The 22,482-nt window shown below is 49.2% G+C and overlaps 3 protein-coding genes across 4 annotated transcripts; 1 reads left to right on the plus strand and 2 right to left on the minus strand.

Annotated features, from left to right (window-relative positions):
• Positions 1-1,255: 1,255 nt before the first annotated feature.
• On the minus strand, positions 1,256-3,575 carry LOC308228422 (T-cell surface glycoprotein CD3 gamma chain-like). The gene is made up of 5 exons (XM_080631738.1): positions 3,472-3,575; positions 2,556-2,768; positions 2,119-2,250; positions 1,687-1,730; positions 1,256-1,561 (listed from the first exon to the last, which is right to left on the minus strand). Exons 1-5 carry the CDS (start codon positions 3,542-3,544, stop codon positions 1,499-1,501), a joined length of 525 nt encoding a protein of 174 aa, XP_080487864.1. The 5' UTR covers positions 3,545-3,575; the 3' UTR covers positions 1,256-1,498.
• A 686-nt stretch (positions 3,576-4,261) lies between these two features.
• On the plus strand, positions 4,262-15,400 carry ZW10 (zw10 kinetochore protein). 2 transcript variants are annotated; one of them, XM_080631536.1, is made up of 15 exons: positions 4,262-4,387; positions 5,051-5,152; positions 5,324-5,401; positions 5,526-5,685; positions 6,393-6,542; positions 6,810-7,001; positions 7,432-7,595; positions 7,815-7,997; positions 8,420-8,658; positions 9,578-9,649; positions 10,310-10,479; positions 10,806-10,936; positions 11,379-11,510; positions 12,490-12,692; positions 13,704-15,400. In XM_080631536.1, exons 1-15 carry the CDS (start codon positions 4,268-4,270, stop codon positions 13,822-13,824), a joined length of 2,217 nt encoding a protein of 738 aa, XP_080487662.1. In that variant the 5' UTR covers positions 4,262-4,267; the 3' UTR covers positions 13,825-15,400. The 2 variants fall into 2 exon arrangements, with proteins under 2 accessions (XP_080487662.1, XP_080487663.1); XM_080631537.1 differs by lacking the exon at positions 5,324-5,401.
• Positions 15,401-15,692: 292 nt separating this feature from the next.
• Positions 15,693-20,069, minus strand: TMPRSS5 (transmembrane serine protease 5; the record flags this gene model as incomplete). The annotated part of the gene is made up of 11 exons (XM_080631632.1): positions 15,693-15,701; positions 15,878-16,030; positions 16,371-16,513; positions 16,819-16,917; positions 17,269-17,447; positions 17,548-17,710; positions 17,792-17,835; positions 18,016-18,129; positions 19,023-19,092; positions 19,329-19,436; positions 19,898-20,069. 11 exons carry the CDS (start codon positions 20,067-20,069, stop codon positions 15,693-15,695), a joined length of 1,254 nt encoding a protein of 417 aa, XP_080487758.1.
• Between the last annotated feature and the right edge of the window lie 2,413 nt (positions 20,070-22,482).

Consider the following 22,482-nt stretch of genomic DNA (forward strand, 5'->3'; position numbering starts at 1 on the left):
GGGTGTACAAGGTCTACATTTTGCTTCAAGCTACACCCCGGTGCTTCTGCCGTGTAGGGGGCTGCATGTTTGCCCCAACCAGCACCATCCCACGCTCCCCTTATCTCAGTGGGATCAGCTCCCATCCAGCGATACCTCTCTGCCCCTGTGCTTAGCTGCACTAGAGAAATGCTTCTTTGTCCTGCCTACTTTGACCAGACAAGTTGGAAACATTACCTCTGCTGGGTCTTTGATTCATACAGACCATACCCAACCGCTCTGGTCCAGGTTCCTCCTGCTCTTTGCTTGTCACTTTGAAATCCGATGTTGATGAAAATGCTATGCACAAGGCAGTCTGCTGGTCACTGTCTTCATAGTCCTGCCTTACCTGGTGCCACCAAGTCAGAAGCAATTCACAGCCTGGTGCTCTCTTTAGAGCTTCTCAGAAAAGCAGGGAAACCCACCTACACGTGTGTGCAACGGACAAACGGAGGGTGACCTGGTTTCTGAGGTTTCTAACTGCTAGCAGATCCTGTCTGTTAGCTGCCTCCCATATTGGCCATACCCAGACCACAGTAACTGTTTCTGCTAGAGCTGGGCAGTGGAGACTTTGCCAGAAGGAGCTGGGTTGATGTGGGGGGACCCAGTGCTGCTCAGTGGTTGAGCTGGGAAAGGCTCTGGAAGTTTGCTCCACCGCATCCTGCACTCAGCACATTGGGTTGGCTGCTGACTCTGTAATATGGGATGCCAGTGCCTGGTCACAAAGGCCAGACACTCTCTGATGGGCTGCTGGGCCTACCAAGAACACTGGAGGTGTGAGGGGCATGGACTGCCTCTGGCCTTCACTGCCTGGCCAATGCCTCTGCCATGTGTTTTGCAAGGTCTCTGCTCCAGTTTCCATTCTCTCTGCTGTTTCCATTTCCTCCTCGGCGCCCACAAGCTCTTCTGGGAAGCCAGCACAGTTTGCTTCTTTATTCATGTTTCACTCCCCTAAGCATCAAGGCAATCGAAGGCTGGCTGTGAGCTAGGGACCTGGCAAGCCTCTGTGGTTTGGAGACTGTGATTAGACGCCAAACCTTGCATATGCAGAGCAAACATCCCCCTGTCCTCCTTCCCGGCACAGACGTGAGCACCTGCCTGCACTGGCAGAGCAGTGTCCTATCGGGACAGGCAGGAGCCCTATGGCTCTGCAAGCATCCAGTGTGCTCCTTCCCCTCTGACTGCACAGCTCTCCAGGCCTCAACAGAACTGATGGAGCAGGGAGACAACGGGATAGGCTCATCTTTAATGGCAATACAGAAATGCACGAGGTCATGGGCAGGGCAGAGTGCTGCAAGCAGCACATCCCATCAAAGAGCTGCAGGGCTCTCTAGGGAAAATCTCACATTGTCTGCTGCCAGCAGGAAGCTTACAAAGGCAGTGCCAGGGCAGGGTACCAGTGCTGTTGGGCACTGGTGGTGGCTTTGCTGCAGGATCACCCTTGGTATGAAGGACTCACAGGCTCCAGTATCTTCCCACTTCACTTGCGGCCCTTGGCAGGCACCAGCTGGCTGTACTGCTCGTTGTCACGCTCGCCAAGGGGCTAGGAGGAAAAACAGGAGGGACAGGCTACAACAGTGTCTGTCCAGCCCTGGGATGGGTGGTACAGGGGATGAAGCCCACAGGCATGCACACACACACACACAAACACACGAGTGCCCAGCTTACCTGGTAGAGCTGCTCATTGGCAATCAGGTTCTGCCTGTCAGAAGCTAAATGAAGAAAGAAGATGGTCAAGGATCAGGGGAGTCATGGGCAGTGCAGTGAGCATCAGCAAAGAAACCCAAGCAGCTTTCAGCCCTATGCTTATACTTCCTCTGGGAGGCTCGATGGGAAGCCCCTGCAAAGCCTCAGATGTTCCTGTGTCACCAGTGGCTGCTCCTGGGATGCTGTTTCGATTCACCTTGTGCGTTCACTGGCTTCTCCTGGGAAGCTGAGCTGGGGGCAGTAAGGATACATGGAGAGCTCACATAGATCCCTGCCCTAGAGACCCTGCTGCCTGCAGCTGGCAGTGACTGGGCTCCGTGGGCAGTGATGGGAAGTCCCTCAGTACCACACAGCTCCTAGAGATGCTCAGGCACATCCCGGCTCCCCCCTCACCTCGTGACATGCGTCCCTTGTCCTGCCCAGTGATACAATACACAGCGACTGCCAAGAAGATGGTGGCGACGACATCTGCGACCACGATCCCTGAGATGGTGGCAGCATCCACTTCGATGCAGTTCTGGCACACTGGAAGCCAAAAAGACACAGATACTGAAAGCTGGGCCATGACAAGGAGCCTGCCCCTTGACTGTAGCCTAAGCCAGGATGAGTGCCAGGTTATGGCACTGAATGTACAGCTCTCATGGGGACACCAGATGCAGAACATGCAGCTTGGCTGTTCTCAAGGGCAACCTAGCACAGGAGCCACCAGGGCTTCTGCAAACCGGTGGAACAACCCTCAAGCTATGGGAAATGAGCAGTTCCCTCATAAATCTGCTTGGGTGAAAACTCCAAGCAGTCCTGGCTGCAGAAGCCAGGTTTGCGACACTTACTTCGATAGTGCACCTGGAGGGGAGGGCTTCTCTTTCTTTTGTCTGCTTCACAGGTATAGATACCTCTGGGATCATCGTAAATTGCACCCAAATCCAGCTGTGTTGCATTTTCTATCCAATTCCCATCTTTGTACCATAAGATTTGGCTGTCGCTGCCCACCGCACACTGCAGGAACACCTTCCCGCTGGCTTCTTTCACGTTTACTTTCTGCCCTGTGAGAAGCAGAAGAATAGAGTGTTTCACAGGTGAGTTATCAACCCTCCCAGTGGTGCAGAACTCAGGGATGTCATCGATGGAGATTGCTAGTGTAGGAAGCATCATGTTAGGATGTCCTGAGCAGTGGAACAGACAAAAAGAACTCTGGAACAAGCAGACTACCCGGTGGAAAAGCAGCCCAGTAGTTACATTAATGCAGCTCTGAGCAGTTTATAGAGATCCAAATCCTCTTAGAGTGAGAACTAAGTGGAATGGGGGAGCTACCCGGCCTCCATTCAGACTGTATGTGCGTGACCCCCATCCCGCACACAGACTGCATTGGTGTTGAAGTACAACTGCAGCAAGAGAGGAACAGAAAAGTTAAGTCTTTGCAGCAGCAGAGACAGGAGCTGAGCCCTAACAGGGAGGCACATACACATTACAACAGTCTGTAAATGGAGAGTAAATCCCCTGTCTTCTGTGCTCAGCACAGAATAGAGCCTCTGCTGCTTCCACACTTGGACCAGGCACAGAGCCCATGGCTTTGGTCTAACACTGTGATACTGCCAAGCCCAACTTCTCATGCTCAGTCGCTGCAAGGCGGGTTGGAGCTATCCCAGAATGGTCCGGCATGGTCCATACCATACACAGCATGGTCCAGGGCAGGCAAAGCTGTCACTGCAGCAGCCTGCGGGCAGGGACCCACACCCTGGGACTTACCTCGGACACCCCAGCTGGCCCCGGCCAGGCTGGCCAGGAGCACCCAGGCACCCAGCGCCGTTCCCCTCCGCATGGCACCAAGCGGTGGCGGCTCTTTCCCCTGCTCGGAGGAGAGAACGTGGAAAGGCACCACCCGCCTTTGTCAGGTACCGGATGCCGGGGGCTGGAGCCTCCCTCCCACAGCAGCTGAAGGATGCCGGAGGTGCCCTGTGCCTGCCTCCTCGCCCCAGCCACGGAGTGCCAGGGGACGATGGCTGGCATGGAGTGGTGGCTGCTCCAGCACCCAGGGACCCCGAGCAGCCGGGGAGCCTCTTGCAGCGATGGTCCCCCATACACTGCCACGGACCCCGGCAGCCAAGGATGTCCCTGCAGCCACGGCACTCCGCAGCAGCCGGGGAGCCCGCATCATCCACGTATCCCGCAGCATCCCTGTATCCCGCACATCCACGCGTTCCCCAGCAGGAGCGAGAAACGCCCCATCAAGTCTGTCGCTCACCGGCCACCGTAGCGCCGGCGCCGTCCCGTGGTGCTGCGCGGCTGCGGGAGCGGGAACATGGCGGCGCCGGCGGGCTCGTTGGTGGCGGCCGTGCTGGCGCACTCGGGCCGCCTGGACAAGGAGGACCTGGGCACCCGCATCGGGCGGCTGTCCCGCCGCGTGGAGGAGCTGAAGGCAGGGCCGGGAGCGGGCCGGGGGGCTGCGGGGACAGCGCGGGGTCCGAGCGCCGGGCTGTGGCTGCTGTCCCCCGGGAGCGGCGGTGCCCCAACGCGCCTTGTTCCCTAGGGAGAAGTCTGCAACATGATCAACAAGAAGTACAACGAGTTCCTGCCCAGCGTGCAGAGCGCCGAGGAGCTGGTGTCGCAGGTGGAGGGGCTGTGCAGCAACATCGACCTGCTGAAGGCGGGCATCGAGACCGAGGTGACAGCGCGGGCCTTGGGCAGAGTCCTGTCACTTTCAGCCCAAACCCGGGCCCACTCCCCCCCAGACACACACCTTGGTGCGTTAACAGGAGACCTGGCCAAGTACCCGGAATGATGCCACTCCTAAAAATGCCTTTGGTGACACATGCAGAGGTGTGTGTCACACTGAGGTGTTTACTTACAGTGTGAGGAAGCTGTCATTAAGGGATTGGCCACGTTCTGTTGTACAGCTGGAAAGGTGTCACATGTCTCCTTCGGAAAGAGAAGGATCACCCTTGTGTATTGCAGTGCTGTGTGATGCAGTAATGGGCGAGCCTAGCGTTGGTGTTAGATGCTGTGTTGATTGAGAAGTAACTTTTGGCTCAGTTCAAGCATTCTTGCCTTTTAAGAGACTGTTAAAGGAACACTGAAGTCCTCTTGAATGCCTTTTGACACTAAATTTCCTTACAGCGCCTTATAAAACCTGTGACATATCAAAAGATAAAACTGGCTTAAAAGTGTTTTCAGAAGATAAGGAAAAAACAGATGGAGCCTTCTTCCTCCTCACCAAATTGTTCCAGTAACAGCAATACTTTAAATCTCATGGTGTTATCACTTTAAAGGGGAAAAGTGTCTGATAACATTTGCTTGCTGTAAATGAGCTACAGAGTTGTTATTTCAGGTTCAGCGAGATCTCAATGTCGCTGTGGCTGAGTTTACTGAACTGAAGCAGCAGCTGGAGCGAGACACGCTGGTTCTGAGCATCCTGAAAAAGCTGCAGGAGGTGAGGAGGGGCTGTGGGAGGCATCCTCTGTGCTCCTCACCCATCTATGCATTATCCTGGGCTCTCTCCTGAATCACTGTCTGTACCTCCCCTGCCTCTAGCCATGCTGTTTAAAAAATTGCAGTCTAATAGCAGATACACAGTGACATTGGCTCTATTTGCTTGTTGCAGTTTGATATTGCTATTAAAGAGTACAGTACTGCCTTGCTGGAAAAGAACTACATTGCAGCAGCTCAGCACCTGGAAACGGTAATAATGCCTTCAGAAGCATATGACAGTATTGTTCATTTATACTTTCAATGTGTTTCACAAGATGCTTTTCAATAGCAGGGGCAAGACTTACCTGTGTTTTGTGTTTGGGGTTTACCACCAGGCACGAAGCAGCCTCAGATTGCTGGAATCCCGCAAGGGCTTTGAGCTGAAGATCCTGAAGGCACTAGGCACCGAGCTCACAGTGCAGACACAGAACATGCTCTATCATCTGGGAGAAGAGTGGCAGAAATTGGCTGTATGGAAGCTTCCTCCTTCAAAAGGTATTCACAGTTCTAGTACGTTTCACTTTCTTTGCTTCACTGTTTGAAATGCCTGGTTTCAAGCACCTACAAGATAGAAAATACAGTTAATGCTGTTGGACTAAGGTTGGTTTAATAAGCTCTTTCTGCCATTCGTACGAACTAATGAGTGTGAGTGATGAGTGCCAGTGTTCTTTGGCTATCACTCCTGGAGTATTTAGATACTACCAGAGCCAGTCCAATGTAGTCCATAGATTTTAAACAGAGTTTTGAAGAGTCATCTGCCTCATCTGTCACATTTTTTAGAAACATTGAAGCGGGGATCAGAAGCTAATTGTAAGAAACTGCACAAGTTTGTACATTGCTGTCTTCACTGAAGTACAAGCTTTTCCTCTGGAAAGGATAAAAACCTTTTCCTTTGGCTTTGACTTGAAATGGGAAGAAGAGGAAAAGGAAAGCGATTGTCACTAAACGTCATTCAGTTGCAAGATGACTGAAATGAGAAATTTGAATCATTATAAGATTGATTCTCATTCCGTTGTCCTGCACTGTAACACAAGGGACTCTGTACCTTCTTCTGATGCTCTTTTACAAGAACCGTGTTTTGTGGAAATGGGGAGAAGTACAATATTGCTTTAGCTGCCACCAGAGGAATGCAGTAGCTTCTCTTTCGGTACTGTATCACTGACCACACTCTTGACAGTAAGATGATGATTGTTTTTCTTTAGAAGGCAGCAGCCTGGAGTCAGTGATGCATTCAGAATTGCACTTACACACGATGTCATCAAAAGAGGAGGAGATTGCTGGCCCCCCTGTTGCTTCTGTGCTGCAGGCATTTGCTGTCCTGGGAGAACTGCACACCAAGCTTAAAATCTTTGGTAAGACAGACTGTGGATCCAGATGGATATAGCTATAAGCAGCCCACTGGGTGTGAGTTCAGACTTGTATGAAGGATATCAAAGTCCTAGTGAAACCAAACCTAGCATTTTACCTCATTTATTGTTCCCCAGTACAGCTAATCAAGAGAGCATTTCTCCCACTCCATGCAAAGAATCTCTGCATCCAAAGCAGTTATGGTTTGGCCTCGCTGAAGCACACTGCCTGCCTTCTGCTGTTGGAAAACATCTTGGTTTTTTGTTTCTCAGGCCAGCTGTTGCTGAAACACATCCTCAAGCCTCTGATTTTATACCCATCTCTTCAGCCATGCACAGAAGAACAGTCCAATGTGTTCATCCTGCGTTTTAAGTCTGAGGAACCTAGCCTGGATCATTCCTCTCCTATGGAGGTTTTTGACAAGATCAGGCTGATTTTTGAAGTTCTTCACAAATACCTGCTGAGTAGGTAGTTTCTACCTTTTGGGATTAGACTGAGATCAATGTCATGTTCATGTAATTGGAGATGAAGCTTTATGTGATACCTGGTTGTTAAGCGTATTGAATTTGATGTTACCTTGCTATGCTGTGCTCTTGGGCAGCTTGGCACCTTGACAAACCAGACTTAGCTGGTCACATCGGCTAGAAACTGGCCTGGGCTTTGCTAGCATTTCATGAAACAAACACACTGGAAAGCAGGCTCAGTTCACACAAATTCAGTTGTCTTTTGGGCAGGTGGGTGATTCCACAGACCCATCACATGAGCTTACCTCCAGTGTAAGACTATGGAGCAGTTGACAGATACTGTTCTGACAGGGAGGATCAAATGAACTGGTGAAGGGTCTGGTCCAGGAAGCAGGTGTATTAACATCCCGTTCTGTTCTCTTGAATTCAGATGTGCCTCTTGAGCAGCCTGTGGAAGATAAAAAGGGTTGCGGAGTTACACTGGCAGAACTGCTAGGTGACATGATATGGGAAGAACTGTCAGACTGCCTCATTCAGAACTGTCTGGTGAATTCAATCCCAACCAATAGCAGCAAACTAGAGCAGTATATAGAGGTAGGACTCAAGATTCTTTCAGATCCATGTAGTTTCCTGACAGGAAATGCCAGGTTGCCAGCTTGAACAAAAGACCTGAGCCAGCTTTTTCCAAAGGATTGCTGAAAAGCTGTTGGGTCATTAGTGCCCTCCAAGTGAAAGAGTTTATACTCAACTTTAATTTTGATCTTTGATTTTAGGAAGCTGTGTTAATTTAGAATCTGTGTCTGCTCTTCTCAGGTGATTAAATCCACAGAGGAATTTGAAAAAGCCTTGAAGAACATGCAGTTTTTGAAAGGAGACACAACTGATTTACTGAAATATGCCCGTAATGTCAACTCCCACTTTGCTAACAAGAAGTGCCAGGAAGTGATTGTGGCAGCCAGGAACCTGATGACCTCAGAAATACACAATACTGTAAAGGTGACGTTGATGCAATACACTTTATGTGGAAAAAAAGCTTTTGAAGAAGGCTTGTCTAGAACAGTCAAATAGGAGGGGGTTTGTGGCACACCAAATACTCTTGATTATTCAGGGATCTTGGCAAACAGGATGTTTCTTAAAATATTAGAAGTTTGCTTGCATAGGCTTTTCTGGCTAGTGCCATAAGCATAAGAAATTCTAGAGGATTACTTGCAGAGTTGCTTCTAGGCATGCAACAGGATGTGAACTCTTTTGTGGCCTGCTCTGTCATTCATAAGCCAGGAGACTTCGAGCAGTCTTAGGGGACTTCTGCACCTTTGGGTTTATCTTGAGTCTTAAATTTCTGTTGTTCAGTGTTTTGTAGTCTTGCAGCCTCCTTTCTGTGGGCTCTAAATGATATTACACCTCTCATCTTCCCTTAGATCACACCTGATTCCTGTGTAGCCCTACCAAAGCTTCCTGATCCCGGGGCAGGAGATCACTCAAAAATGCCAAAAGCTTCTGAACTTGTGCACAACGACATGGTGAATTTGGAGAATAAGACTAAACTGAGCCAGTACACATTTTCTCTGCCCACATGCCGCATCAGTTCCTCAGTGGAGAAGCTGATGGAGTTGGCTTATCAGACACTGTTGGAGGCTACATCCAGCACAGATCAGTGGTAAGAATTCTGTATCGGTGGATAACTCTTCGGGGTCAGATGCTTACTGCCTTTGGCAACACCAAGCATCTGCTAGTGGATTAAAAGAACTTGAACGAAAGATACCTTAAAATTAGAATCAGTCGTTTAAGTTACTCTGTTTTGGCTGGGGGATGCATCCCTGAACAGCTGCAGACAGGGTTCCCTGCAATACTCAGGTTAAGCACCCTTTGGACTGTTTCCAGGGAACATTCAGCTATGCTTCACTGTATTTTAGCCATTAAAGCAGTGAAAATGTGGCAGACTCCCTAGCATGCACAACATAGTTCCTGGCTTTAGTCTTTTAGTTGGGAGAAATACTGCTGTAGCATTTGCTTCAGTGTTTTGTCGTATGTTAGCTGTCAGCTGTTTAGAAAAATCAAAACCATGAACTGATAAGAGATGGCACCCATTCTCAGAGAACTTCCTGCTTCTTTTTGCTGAGTGATAGCAAAATGCTCCAGCTCTGCATCTATCAGGGCTCTTCAGAGATAACAATGAACCACATACACTCTGCTTTAAAAACTGGAGACCACAACCCTGAAGGAGGAGAGTTGCCTAGATACTGAATACCCTTCAGTGTACCATGGCCTGACTATTAACCCACACCTGGTGGGGAAGGGACACTGTCCCCTTTGTTCCTAGGGTTTCATGTATCTCCCTTCTGGCATGTGGTCTGAAACTTGTCTTTTCCACACTGAACTTACAAGGTCATCACAGCCTTTGTGAATTATCCAGAGTGCTGCCTTTGTTGACATTGCTGTAACTGATCCTGACAATCTATTCTTTGTGCCAGTACTTCACTAGTAACAAAACCTTGTTTTGGAAAAGGTTGAGGGTCACTGGTGAGCCAGATGTTAATTCCACTGACAAACTAACATGAACCTTATTTGCCTTGTAGCTGCATACAGCTTTTCTATTCTGTACGGAATATATTCCAGCTGTTCTATGATGTAGTGCCAACATACCACAAGTAAGTGCCTGTGTGTGTCTGTTTTGGAGAGAGAATAGTGCCATTGAAACAGCCCCACTTGTCCCCAGATTAGTAAGGGCTTCCTCCAGTGGCAAGAAGTTAGTACTCTTCATCTGTTTGTAAATGATACCTGCTGTGAAATAGGTGCTTGAGAGTTTTGGATTTGGCTGTCCTATGGCCAAGGAGATAGGTTGCAGTTCTTAAAACAGTTGTGATTGATTCCAGCCAGTTTGATTTGACCTGAGGTCTGATGCACAGATTTTTCATGATGTTTTCCCTGTAAAAGAAAGGACAGCAATGGAGATTGCAAGTGATACATTTCTGTAAGAAACCACTGGGGTGATTACTGAAAGGGACTTAGCTCTCTTATTCTCACCAGAACTTTGCTATAACAAAGTATGTTCCTGTTTGAAAATCTGCTGCTAGAAACAATGAGCATGTAACACATGGTTCAGATGCCAAAGTGCCATTTCACTAGTCATGAAACTCTTAAATGCTTTTATTCCAACTGGTGTCTTTATCAAGCATTGCCCACAGTTAGTTACTTGCAGCATCTGAGACAGACCAGGAGTTTCTCCAGCATAGGCATGACAGGTTTTTAACAGAGCTGTGTCTAAATAAATAAATTTCTTTCTTTTCTCTACCTCCTTGCTGGGACAGGGAGAACCTTCAGAAACTACCCCAGCTGGCAGCTATTCACCACAACAACTGCATGTACATTGCTCACCACCTGCTCACCCTTGGACACCAGTTCCGATACCGCCTGACTAACATCCTGTGTGACGGAGCAGCTACTTTTGTAGATATGGTGCCTGGTTTTAGGAGACTTGGTAATTTTACCTTTCACTATTGAAATCTATTGATGGATGATGTGGTCGTTGATCCTGGTGTTTGTTGCTGAATGATTTCATGTAATTGTGGCTACTGACTCGAGCAGTGGATTGTCATTTAAGGGTTTTGGACAAGTAGCAAGGACATTTTCTGGATTGGGAAGTCTTGACAGAGCATTGCAACTCTAAACAATATGGCTGCTTCAGGCTTGACTCTTTGAAACCCAACTCTTCTTGTCCAGCACATAGTTCCAAGAACTTGATTGTCCAGTGAGATGTTTATTGATTGTTTAATTGCTTCTCTGTGTTTGCTTTTGCTTCTAAAGGGATGGAGTGTTTTCTGGCCCAGATGCGAGTGCAAAAAGGAGAAATCCTGGAGAGGCTGTCAAGTGCCAGGAATTTTTCTAATATGGATGATGAGGAAAATTACTGTGCAGCTAATAAAGCAATAAGGCAGGTAGGCGAGGCAATCAGAGCCAAGTATCCCATTGGCTGTAGGTGTTGTCCTTGGGAAGGCAGAGTGTGTAATCTCAGTCCTGACAACTGTGCACTTCTCTAAGCAGTTTTCTGGCATGATTTTTTTTTCCCCTGGGCTGTAAAGTTGAAGCCAAGTTCAGTCCCTCTTGCTCCAAGTTGAAATGAAAAGCTTCTTAATCTTGAACTTCTGTTTATAGTCCAGCTGTAATTTTCAATGAAAAGATCTGCTCCACTTTTGATAAACCTTAATGCAAACCGAGAATGGTTGCATTCCCTTCCCCAGGAATGTCTGTTCCATGCGATAGCTGCACACTTTGGCTTCTTTCAGACTGGTTTCTGACCATACGTAGTCGCCTTATCACTTGATGTCTCTCAAAGTTCTCTTGATAACACATAGGTAACACATAGCTGTTCTCTTCCAGGTATTACATCAGTTGAAAAGACTGGGAAAAGTCTGGCAAGATGTCCTTCCAGTGAACGTGTACTGCAAGGCTATGGGGACTCTGCTGAACACAGCTCTCACAGAGATTGTCACTAGAATCGCTGCCCTAGAGGTACCTGCATTTGTAACCTTTAGAAGTTCTTTCCAAAACCAAGAGTTCCCAGGAACAGTCATCTTTCACAGAAATTATAATTGTGGCCCTGTCTCTCAGATATGTTCAAGATACCAATAACTCCCATCCAGTTGAGACTTCTTACAGGGATTCCATGACTCTCCTGTCAAGGGGAGAGTCCTTGATTTAGGTGTCATTCCTCTCGAATCCACCTAGATTTAGGTGTCATTCCTCTAGAAACATTTCTGTGAATGTATCTCTTACTATTTTGAGGGCACAGAAGCTAAGTGTTGTCTCAAACTCCTTCCATTCAGTCTGTCCATCTCTAATAAATGTCTCCATCCTATCTAGGCACTAGATGCTGAAATACCTGTGGCATTTCAAACTGCAATTATGATCTGTCTAAATCTGCACTTGACTTCAGTAGTGTGTTTAGGTGCTTGTCAGGTTACCTTGGGTCGAGCCCAACTGTTCTATTGCATTTCTTAGTTAAAATATATTTTCACAGCAAATGACAGAAATGCATTAGTGCATCTGTTCTAGTTGTAGTCTACATGTAAAGAGCCTTCCCACTGTGCATTAGGCCGGTAAGCTCTCTTTTCCCTTAACAGCTAGTTTACAGACACTTGCTCAGGCTGTGCCTGCCGGAAAGCTTGGCTTTCAGCACTGGGCTGGCAATGCCTGAGCTGTTTCCTTGTAAACTCTTCAGACCTTCATCACAACACCTCTGCTTCACAGTGAAGTGCTTGCTCTTGCACCAAGGTTGTGCTGTTTAGAAGCACAGCCTTTGTTCTGAGGCAAACACTGAGAGCTTGCTGAAATAGCTACTTGTGAAATAAGTTAGATTAGCTTGAGAACATTAAACATGATGTAAGCCACTGCTTTCACCTTCACAGGCACCTTTTTTCATTTCACTCATTTCTTGGCACTCCAAAAAATATCTAAAACTGATCCCCTGTTAACATCTGTTCTATTCTAGGATATCTCTGCAGAAGATGCAGATAGGTTGTACTCCCTCTGTAGGACCATGGTGGAGGAAGGACCCCAAGTTTTCACCCCATTACCTGAAGATGACAAAAATAAGAAGTACCAAGAGGAAGTTCCAGTCTATGTGCAGAAGTGGATGACATTCAAAGAGCTGATGATCATCTTGCAAGCCAACCTCCAAGAAATCGTAGATCAGTAGGTGTCCTCCTTTGTTCCCTTCCAGTTAGTTTGTCACCCCAATACAAGGCAGCTGGGAAGCGGTCTGACATCAGCAGGGCACTGTACTCAGGGGACTCTGTTCAGGTGAAAGGCAATCACTGTTAATAAGGACCAGATAACTGCTCCTGGGGCTGTTTCTTGGCTGTGTGTTTATTGTCCGTTTCAAGCTTGCTCATACATTCAGCCACATCCTGCAAGGAAAAGGCAATGGTAAAAAACAAGTGCCATGAGAGAGGCAACCACAGAGTGCATCCCCTTTGGCTTTTCCAAGTTCAGAAGTGTTTCACAGTAAGCAGCCTAGCATTTTGCCTGCTGCTTTTGATGTTAGCTGTGCCTTGCTGCTGCAGTCATTCCACTTGATTGACCTCTGGTTTTTAGATGCTGTTTCTTGCTCCTTTTAACTTACAAGGGGGATTCACCTGAATTATACATGAGGATTTGCATAATTACATCTGTTACTTCAGTTGGCATGAGTTGTCAGAAGCCAGACATTCCCTATTCATAGCTGCCTCATGCATGCAGCTGAATGGCCAGAAAACATACTGTCCTCATCAGGCTCAACTGAAAAAGGTACCAGCCATGGGGAAGCACACAGGGAAAGCAGTTGCTTTCCTGTGCCCTGCTCGTTGCTGCTGTTGGAACCACGTTAGACATCAAAGGCTCCCAACTCTATTTTCACCTGGGCATAAACCACTCTTATTTTCTCCTGTTGTTTGGGAGATGAATGGGAATTTTTTGGACAGTCCTTGGGCTTATTTTGGAAAAGAAAAGGTACAGTTTGTAACAAGTGCAAAACTCACCCCACATATAACTTGCTTTATATACCTCACTAAACAATTCTAGGCTCAAGTTGCATAGAGCTAATAGGCTGCTAACTGGGTGGGTTTTACCTTCAGACTTACAACTGTAATGAGTGCTCAGGAGGCTTGTTTAAACGTGACATTTCTGTACAGTTTGGTTAAATAAAGCTCTTTCTCTCCCACGTAGGTGGGCGGATGGGAAGGGACCTCTTGCAGCTGAATTCTCAGCAGCTGAAGTGAAGAGTCTGATCCGAGCTTTGTTCCAGAACACAGAAAGGAGAGCAGCAGCACTGGCCAAAATTAAGTAACTACGTTTACTCCTACACCTTGCAGCTTCTGATAAAGCAAGAGGAAACTGAGTCTTTCAAGTACTTTCTGGATTGGACCATTCTTATTTGTACTGGTATAAAAAAACTTAGGATTAGGTTAAGTGCTTCCTTGGGGGCTTGACTTGAGCATTTTCTAGCTCAATGTCTGTGGGGCAAAGAGAATGGCTCTGTGCATCTGGGACCAGAACATCAAAGGTGGGTAAGACAGGGGCATTAACTGCTTATGCTCCATCTGCCAGGCAGACAAAGTTTGGGCTTGAAGGTTCAATCTCCTGCCATGATCCCCAGAGGTGTTCTGCCCAGATCCAAGTTTTGCTTCATGCGCTGGTGAGTGTATGGTCCCTGGTGAAGAAGAGCTGCTCTGTGTGATGTTCACCAGTTTCCATTCTCGAGGATTTCATCTTCCTATTAAGCACAGTATAGGGAAATAACTCATATCCAACATCTCTTTGTGAGAGCAGGCACTGCTGACAGATGGGCCTTGCATGCAAGGCACTGTGTAATATCATCTCGAGCTTGCTTGCTTAGGGGCCTTGTATAAGGATTTTTATTTCTCACTGGTGAATCTTATCTATGCAGTTTTACATCAGGGGCATGTAGCCCCTTTGTGTCTTACCTCTTCTGTCCCTGCAAGTTACATATGAAACCCACTGAATGCTAAAGTGCCAAACTTTGCTCTTTCCCACCTCAGGTTTCTCTGAAGAGCAGGCCTCAAGAGTGGAAGAGTAGGGGGAGGTGGGGGAGAGGAGATCCTGTTCTGAGTGAACTGTTTACCAAGCCACAGGGGTTTGCACAAGTGGCAGAATTCCTCATGGAAAATATCTTAAAGCTGACTGAGAATTTTTCAATCTCACTTTACCAACTGCAGAAGCCAGTTCAGCGCCTTCCCTTACCTTTTGGTTGTGTATGAACCAGGCAGCTCTGGCAGCTGTTGTGTTTCAGCTAGTACATTTTCTGTCCTTTAAGAATAGAGAACTGTAAATGAACATGAAAAAGGAGGGAAGTGTGCACTCATAGCATCATCTTTCAAGTTACAAAAGGCTACGTTTAAGACTGAGAAAGGTACATTTCTATTAGTTGAAAAACTCATCAAGAGCATTCATTAAGACATAGCCTGGAGGCTGAGATGTGCCAGTTGCTGCACACAAAGAAAGTGTTTCCTACTGTGTAGTGCTTACAACCCGCTTATGAAAGTTTGTCACAGAGCTTAATGTTTTAATCTGTTCCCTACTGTTGTATCCTTTTCATTCGCACTCTTGTCTGACTTCGGTTCACATTTGCAAGCATTTGTGCAGGACCTGGATCACAGCTGCTTTCCATGTTGCACTAAGCCATTGCAGAATGAATGGGCATTCTACCTGCTGGGTCTGCCAGGCACAGCCATGGCGAGGAGACCCTCCTGTTCCTGGCATTAACTGGCACAGAGAGGGGGCAAGTGCAGTCAAGTAGGCAGATAGACCGAAAGCAGCAAGGGAGGGAGATACTGAAGCAAAACCTGACTGCTACTTAGAACTCTAGCTTTTTCTTGTCTTCTCCTCCAAGTAATTTATCTAAAGGCTGGAAGTGTTCCCAGAGCATGTACGTCTCGTGGGATCCCTGCCCCTTTACACACAGCGGTCCAAAACCCCCCACGTCTTTTGAAAAACAACACTTCTCTCATGTGGATTGTTCACAGAAATGCAATTTGCTATTTTCTTTAATAAACTATTTATACTGAGCACTTTTGCAAGGGGTGTCTGGGGATTCCCTTCGGATATAGTAACAGGATAAATTAGTCGTGGACCGTTCTCCACTTGCTACATGGAAAAGGTAGAGGTTGCGCTGTGAAGTCTCTCCTTGCCTTATTTCTAGTAGACCTAGTCAAAAAAATAAGGAGAAAAGAATCAGTACCATAAAAGAGGTCATCCTAGAGGTTCATGCATTAAGGGTGAGCACAGGGGAAGAGTTAGAATTGGATGTTTGCATTGGGATTTGTCTTTGCAGCCCGCATGGCTGTGGGTCAGGCTGAATGTAACTGCTTGCTCCTGCTTACCTCAGTGATGTGATGGATCCATGGCAGAAGCTGAGCCACATTGGTGTAGACCCCAGGGTAGTTGGGTTCAGCACAGCCCTGGCCCCAGCTCACGATGCCCACCAAGCGCCACGCAAATTCATCCTGGCAAACGAGGGGGCCCCCGCTGTCACCCTGCAGCACAAAGCAAGGACTAAGGAAGCAGCTCTGCCTCCTGGCAGCTGGGGTGCACATCAGGCTGGCTTCTCCCACATGGCTTTGTTCATCAGCTGAGGTGCAGGTACAAGTAGTGCTTGGCCTCACTGCAAGGTTTCCATTTTAGCTAAATCTCAGCCTGACATCAATGCACCAGAGCACTGCGGGCTCCACACTGCACCCCACTCAAGACTGTTTACTGCAAGCTACTGCCACAAATCCCAACACTTCCTGGGACCTAACAGAGACATACAACATATCCATCCTTTCTACACCCGCTATGCACTGCCTGCGTGCATCATTTGCTCCCTCCTGTTACCTGGCACGCATCTATGCTCCCGTGCAGATAGCCAGCACACAGCATCCTGGCCGTGAGCTCGCCTGCATACATACACGAACTATTGCACCTCTTGGTACCAATCAACGGAACGAGTGCTTCCTTTAGGGTCTTGGCAACCTGGGCTGGAGAGGGAGAAAGAGAAGACAAGAGGGAAACTAAACGTGCAGGGAGCAAAAGGGGCTCTAATAGAAAATGGGAAAGATGGGATATAAACTTTATGGGTTTAAACACAGCCAGCCCCCCCCCCCCCCCCCCCCCCCGAGATATGGCTGTGGGGTGCAGAGCTGCTGGAGCAAGGGTGGGATGAAGGCAGGAGGTGGCATTTGCAAGATTACATGCAGCATGGAAAGTGATGGACCATGTCAGTGAGGAGCAGGGGGAAAGCCTCTGATCAAGGCTGTGCAGTGGGAAGAAGATGAGAGCTTACCTTGGCCTGGTCTAGTATAACCCCAGCCAGAGACCCAGCACTGTGTGCCCTGGAAGAGGTCCTGGTGTGAGGGTGGCAGACACACAGCACGAATGGCATCTGCTAAGAAGGTGACAAGGTAAGTGCCAGCCCAGCGGGGACAGCTTCATGCTGTGCTGAGCACGGACACAGGGAGAAGCTGTGGAGCTATCAGCCTAGCACACTGAAGTGAAAGGCTCTCAGACCAGCTCCCAGAGCCACCTTGCCAGTGATTCACAGCTCTGGCATAGTTTTAAACACGCTGTTGCTGTGCATTCTGCCTCCCAGGTGCCAGGCTGGGTATCCCAACTGGGCTGCTCTGAATTGGCACATTCAGAGGAGGCTGGGGTTTGGCCATCTCTTACTTGTGGGATAAGACAGACAACCCCACAGATGGGAGAAGGACACACCAGCATCATGGCAGCCCGTTACCTGAGAAATTCAAGGGGACTTGGAGCTTCATCAGAGCAATGTCATAGTCAAGGCTGTTGTCGTTGTAAAGCGGGTGGTAAATTATTTTCCTTACTGATACCCCGTCCTCCTGCTTGATGGAGCTGTGGTTGACAACACCAGCAAAAACCAGCCAGGCAGAGGTCTGAAGCTGCCTGTAACTGAGCAGAAACACCGCGTGCCTCTTACTGTAGGGCAGCAAGCACCAAGGCCTGGGTAAGAGCAGACACTCAGCACCCCGAGGCTGGGCAAAGGAGGTACCTGTGCACGCAGTGAGCTGCTGTGACGATCCATTCACGGGCCAGCACGGAACCTCCGCAGCGGTGCTGGGAGCCGTGGTACACACTGACCTGCCAGGGCCAGCGCCCTGCGGCCACATCCGCACCCCCAACCACCCGAGCAGCACCGGGGTGCAGCCCACACTCTGTAAGGGAGATGGGGAGCATGTGATAGACAAAGCTCAGGTACCAGACCCTCACAACATGGGAGGGGATGGGGCACTCACCTGAGCACTGCAGAGCCACAATCCGACCTGATTCACAGCTGCTCCTGTATGAGAATAAGCCTCTGGGCACAGTGTACATGGACCAAAATCCCCGGGGCCCCAGGGAGCCCCAGGGCAGCTGTCCCAGTCCCCAAGGGGGTCGCTTCCTGCACAGCCCCAGGACAGTTTTCTATATTCTGCTTCAGCCCCACCAGCAAACTCTGTTCCCCCAGAGCTGCCCTTACCTGACCTGCCACAGGTCTTCCAGGCCGCCTTCCTGGTGGGCTCTCACCTGAACAAACTCCCGTGTGTCATCCACCTTGACGTCCGTCAGGTTCACTCCTTTCTGATGGGCCATTCTGCAGGAGCAACAGTAATTTGTCCCAGGAGAGGGCTGGGGACCTGCTAGGGATCAGGGTTCTAACGCAGCCACAGGGACAACAGTCCACAGCCCTGCTGCTCTGGCAGGAAAGATCTGCATCTCTTCTCACCGGTCCCTGTGCCAGACTGAGCCCTGCGTTCCGCCCTGCATCAGCCCTGACTAACCCCCCAGCCCCCTTTGCCAAGCTCATCCCTCTTGGACCAGGGTGGATAGGGGTGGAAGTGGCTGCCTCTGCGATGCCCACCTGAGATACCCGAGCTGCTGGCACAGCAGGGTGCCCAGGGAGAGACTCCAATGCTCGTGGCATGCCAGGAGCCAGCCAGGATGGCCTTCCACCCGTGCTTCCAGCAAGGAGTTTGCCATGTTTATTCTGAAAGACACTAAAGCCATGCCATTAAAGACAAGCCAGCACAGCGGATACACATCTAATGGAAAACAAACAGACAAAGAACCCAACACCAAACAAAAAAACCCAGCAAAAAGCTGTTTGAAGCAATTAGAATCTATTCAGAGCCTATTCATTCTCAGTGCCTGTGTGGCAGCTCTGCTGAGTGATCGCATGCAAAGGAGTCCAGCAAGAGTTGCTTTTTCTGTAGGGTCCCTCCATGCAGTGAAGCTGTAATGCTGAGGAACACAGCAGGGCTTAAAAGCAAAGCAAATCAATCACAAAATGCAATTGAAAGAAGCTTGTGGATCAGCTGGAGATACTTGATTATAATAAAGAGTGTATTTTCTGTCCTTGCTAGCCCTGGCAGGCGCTGTCCTGTGCGCTGCTCCCCTCTCCCCTTCCTGTGTAGCAGCAAGTAAAGATGTAAACCTCTGCTGTGAGCCCCCTGGACCACGGGGTCTTCCTCGTCACCATCACTGCACACTGGGATCGCATCTGGCTCCCGCAGCAGGGTGAAGCCATGGTCTGGCTGAGGCTTCTTCAGGTGTTTCACTTCAGGAAACAGAGAAAAGATGGACTCAGCCTGGCCAGCATCTGAGGATGGACAATACTGGCCATGATCCTGCACTACCCTCTGGAAGAGCTGATGAGCATCTGCAGCTTGCTGCTGGGAGCACAGCCGCATCTCCCCGTCCCAAGCCACAGCTCACCAACCAAGGAGCTCCCATCACCACTTCGGTGGCAGGGCTCTGGCTGCAGAAGGAGGCTGCCCTGGAGAAGACACTGACCTAGGAGCCATGCTCCAGCCGCTGTCCCCACCAGCAGCCCGGTGACCACAAGCAGCAGGAACAGCCTCCTGATGGTGCAAAGAGACTGGAGAGATGCATGAGGAGAGCCTTTAAGAAACAGAGATGGAGAGAGGATTAGCATGGTCTCGCCTGTCTCTCACAGCACTATCAAGCCCCTGGGACCTTATACACCCATTTCCAGGAATTGCCTGATCCTTTCCCTGCAATGCCAGGAAGAGGTGAGCTAAGGCCATGGATTCTGCAGGAGATCAAGGCTCCGAGGGCCCCCTGCTCCCAAAACCCATGAATGCTCACCCACCGTGCCCCAGAGAGGCCTGCGTCCTCCTCTCTTCCCTCCTTGCCTCAGCTGCAGGGCTCTTCCAGCTTTGCACAACATCCTCAGCATGAAGTGCGCTGTCAGGAAACTGCTCAGCTAAGGCTGGGCTCTAGGGAAAGGAGCAGAGTCCTGGGTAGGGGCTCAGCAGCAAAGCCCAGGCCACATGGAAGGGCACGAGCCACAAGCCATGACCCTGCTGCCCACGCTGCCAAGGCGAGGGAGCCTTTCTCACCATGATAGCCTGGAGCAAGTCCTGCTGCCGAGCCCCAGGAGCCAAGCACACGGGGCTCATCCAAGCGGCTCAGGTTTCCCACTGCACGCTCCAGCACGGCGCTGCGCAGGCGCCCCGCACAGCGGCCACAATGGAGGGAGCCTGTTCCAGGCCCCTCTCCTGCCCTCCTCATCCCTCCGCTCCCAGGAATACACTGCTCAAGCTGGGGAGCTGAGGAACAAAATGTCCTGAGCTGGGAGAACATGAAAAAAGAAAGATTTCAGTCTCTCAAAACCAAAAGGTAGTTGAAGCGCATGGAAGTCGCTGTCTCATAAAAGAAAGGCTGCTGTTATTTACATACTTCTCCATCCCTGAGAGATGAAAGCAATGGTTTGTTGCTCAAAATATCAATGAATTTTTAATGCTATTTACTCAAGGAAATTCCCATGAATATTTCATGGCAGCTCCGTCTCGCAGGTTCAGGCTGTCGCTGAAGAGCATCACATGTGTTGTGCCACAAATCCAAGCTGTGCCGAGCAGCAGGGATGCTTGGCGGCTCCTGGAGAGCAAAGACAGTGCCACAGGAGCTGCATGCTGCAATGCTGCTCAAGAGCTGTGCTGAGGGGTGAGTTACCATTCCCTGAGGCAGGCTCCTTTGACACCCTGGTGCCTTACAACCACCCCTATCTCATTGTCCAGGAAGCCAAGAGGCAATGGACAAGGCTGCAAAGATCCCCGCAGATCCCCACCTTGGCTCAGTAGCCTGAGCCATGGCTGGGCTGTACCTGGTGGCACCGGAGCATCTCCTCAGTGTACAGAGGACTGTAGATGGTGCTGGAGGACCAGGGAGCAGCGGTGAGGCAAGAGCCGAGGTGTGCAGAAACCAGCCTCAGAAACTTTGCCCTGTTCTGGGGCTCAGGGGAAAGGATGGACTCATCCTGGCTTCTCCTCCCTGCTGCCAAGCACCAGCCCAAGGTCGCTGCAGGACCAGTTCGGGTCATCTCCTCTTTGAGCATCCTGCACCTCAGTAAGCTGACCTTTGCAGAAGTTAAATGAAGATGCAGGCTGTCAGCAGCCAGCGAAATGCAAACACCTTCACTGCAAGCAACAAAACACAAAGCAAGGATCAGCCTATGCAAGGAAAACGGTAAAACAGCAGCTTCCCAAAATATATATCAGCAGCAGGTAAAAAATAAGACGCATCAGTCTGTCTATAGCACCTCACCACTGAGTCATGCTCATTTTTTCCCTCTGAAAACTCATTAAAAGAAGATCAATATTTCTATCAATTCTGCCTGCCTGCAATAAGAAAATAGTGACTGAAATGAGAGTGCTTCCCAAATGCAACACTGACACAGCGATGTAAAAGGTAGGGAGGAGAAGAGCATTGTGGCTTTTACCTCCCGGTTTCCATCATTCTTCTGTGGTTCTGTAGAAAAACAGAGTACAAAAGCAGCAGAAGTGATGACAGACACTGACTAGTGCTGAAATGCCCCTGGGTTACATGACTGCCTGACAGGTAGCAGAGACACTGTGAAGCATAAGACATTTCCTTTGTCATTTTTTTAACTTACTCCCATTGAAATAGACTTCCCTTTCCCACCTGAGAATAGCGAGCAGAGCACAGCTGCAGAGCAACAAGCCAGATGTTAGCTCATGCTGCTGTAACACCAAAGATGATAAAGTCACGGCTATATACAGCATGAAGACCTGGCCCGTGGTTTGTCAAATGACTTGCTTTGAGCTTGTGCAATAACAAGCAAAAATTCTCTCCAGTTACTCAGTTCTGCTGAGATTAACAAGAAAGGGTCACTTATGGGCACATAAAATTGCACATTTAAACCTGACCCACATGCATTCTTCTCCAGCTCAGCTCAGATGCTGCCGGGCATTTCCAAGCTGGGATACGAACCCAGAACAAGCCCAGAGCTTGGCTCTTCAAGCCAGCAACTTTTCACCAGGTGCCCTGCTACACAGGTCTCACAGTCTGCTGCCCAACAGCAATCTGTTATCCAACCACAGAGGTGCCTGGGAAAAGGGGCTGCCTGGATGCTGCAGCTCTTTGCCTCTATGGGTATGGACTGCAACTGCTGCCTGTGGTTGAATGGTAGCACCACAAACTGCCCTTTTGTGTTCTGTGCAGGACTAATGAATCAAGAACCAATCTCCTCCCAGTAAGGTTTCACCCTGGGTGAGCTTTTGCCCTAATGCCCCATACCTGGAGTTTTCTAAGCAGCTTTAACAGCCAGTTGCTGAATATTGCTTACTTCAATTTGTCATTTTAGCCTGTGCTGACAGCTCCATCCTTCCCCATGCAAAAGCTGAGTTCTTCCTTTGGGATGTAGCCAGCAGTGCTAAGAGGGAAAAAAAACCCAAACAAAAATGAGTTTCACTCATCAGGATTTAAAGCGTCCCTCTCACTGACACAGGTTCTGCCTCTCGTCTCAAGGAGACGTTTTAAACCCCTTCCTGCAGTCCCTGAGCGCTCCCATTCAGGCTGTCACAGCTGGGCAGCCCTGCTACGAGCAGAGCAGTATTTCAGTTTTAATTAGGGCTGGGAGCTCCCAGCAATATTTGCTGGATTCAGTGCCTCAGACTGCAGCCAA

This window comes from Psittacula echo (assembly GCF_963264785.1).
Source record: "Psittacula echo genome assembly, chromosome: 18".
Taxonomy (NCBI): domain Eukaryota; kingdom Metazoa; phylum Chordata; class Aves; order Psittaciformes; family Psittacidae; genus Psittacula; species Psittacula echo.

Bases quoted from the DNA above. Each gene is read 5' to 3' on its own strand.
- LOC308228422 (XM_080631738.1), bottom strand. From the start codon at position 3,544: ATGCGGAGGGGAACGGCGCTGGGTGCCTGGGTGCTCCTGGCCAGCCTG. The intron at 1,731-2,118 runs GTGAGGGGGGAG...TTCTTCATTTAG, and splicing joins CAAGGGACGCATGTCACGAG to CTTCTGACAGGCAGAACCTG. The intron at 1,562-1,686 runs GTAAGCTGGGCA...TTTTCCTCCTAG, and splicing joins CCAATGAGCAGCTCTACCAG to CCCCTTGGCGAGCGTGACAA.
- ZW10 (XM_080631536.1), top strand. From the start codon at position 4,268: ATGATCAACAAGAAGTACAACGAGTTCCTGCCCAGCGTGCAGAGCGCC. The intron at 5,402-5,525 runs GTAATAATGCCT...GTTTACCACCAG, and splicing joins CAGCTCAGCACCTGGAAACG to GCACGAAGCAGCCTCAGATT. The intron at 11,511-12,489 runs GTACCTGCATTT...GTTCTATTCTAG, and splicing joins CTAGAATCGCTGCCCTAGAG to GATATCTCTGCAGAAGATGC.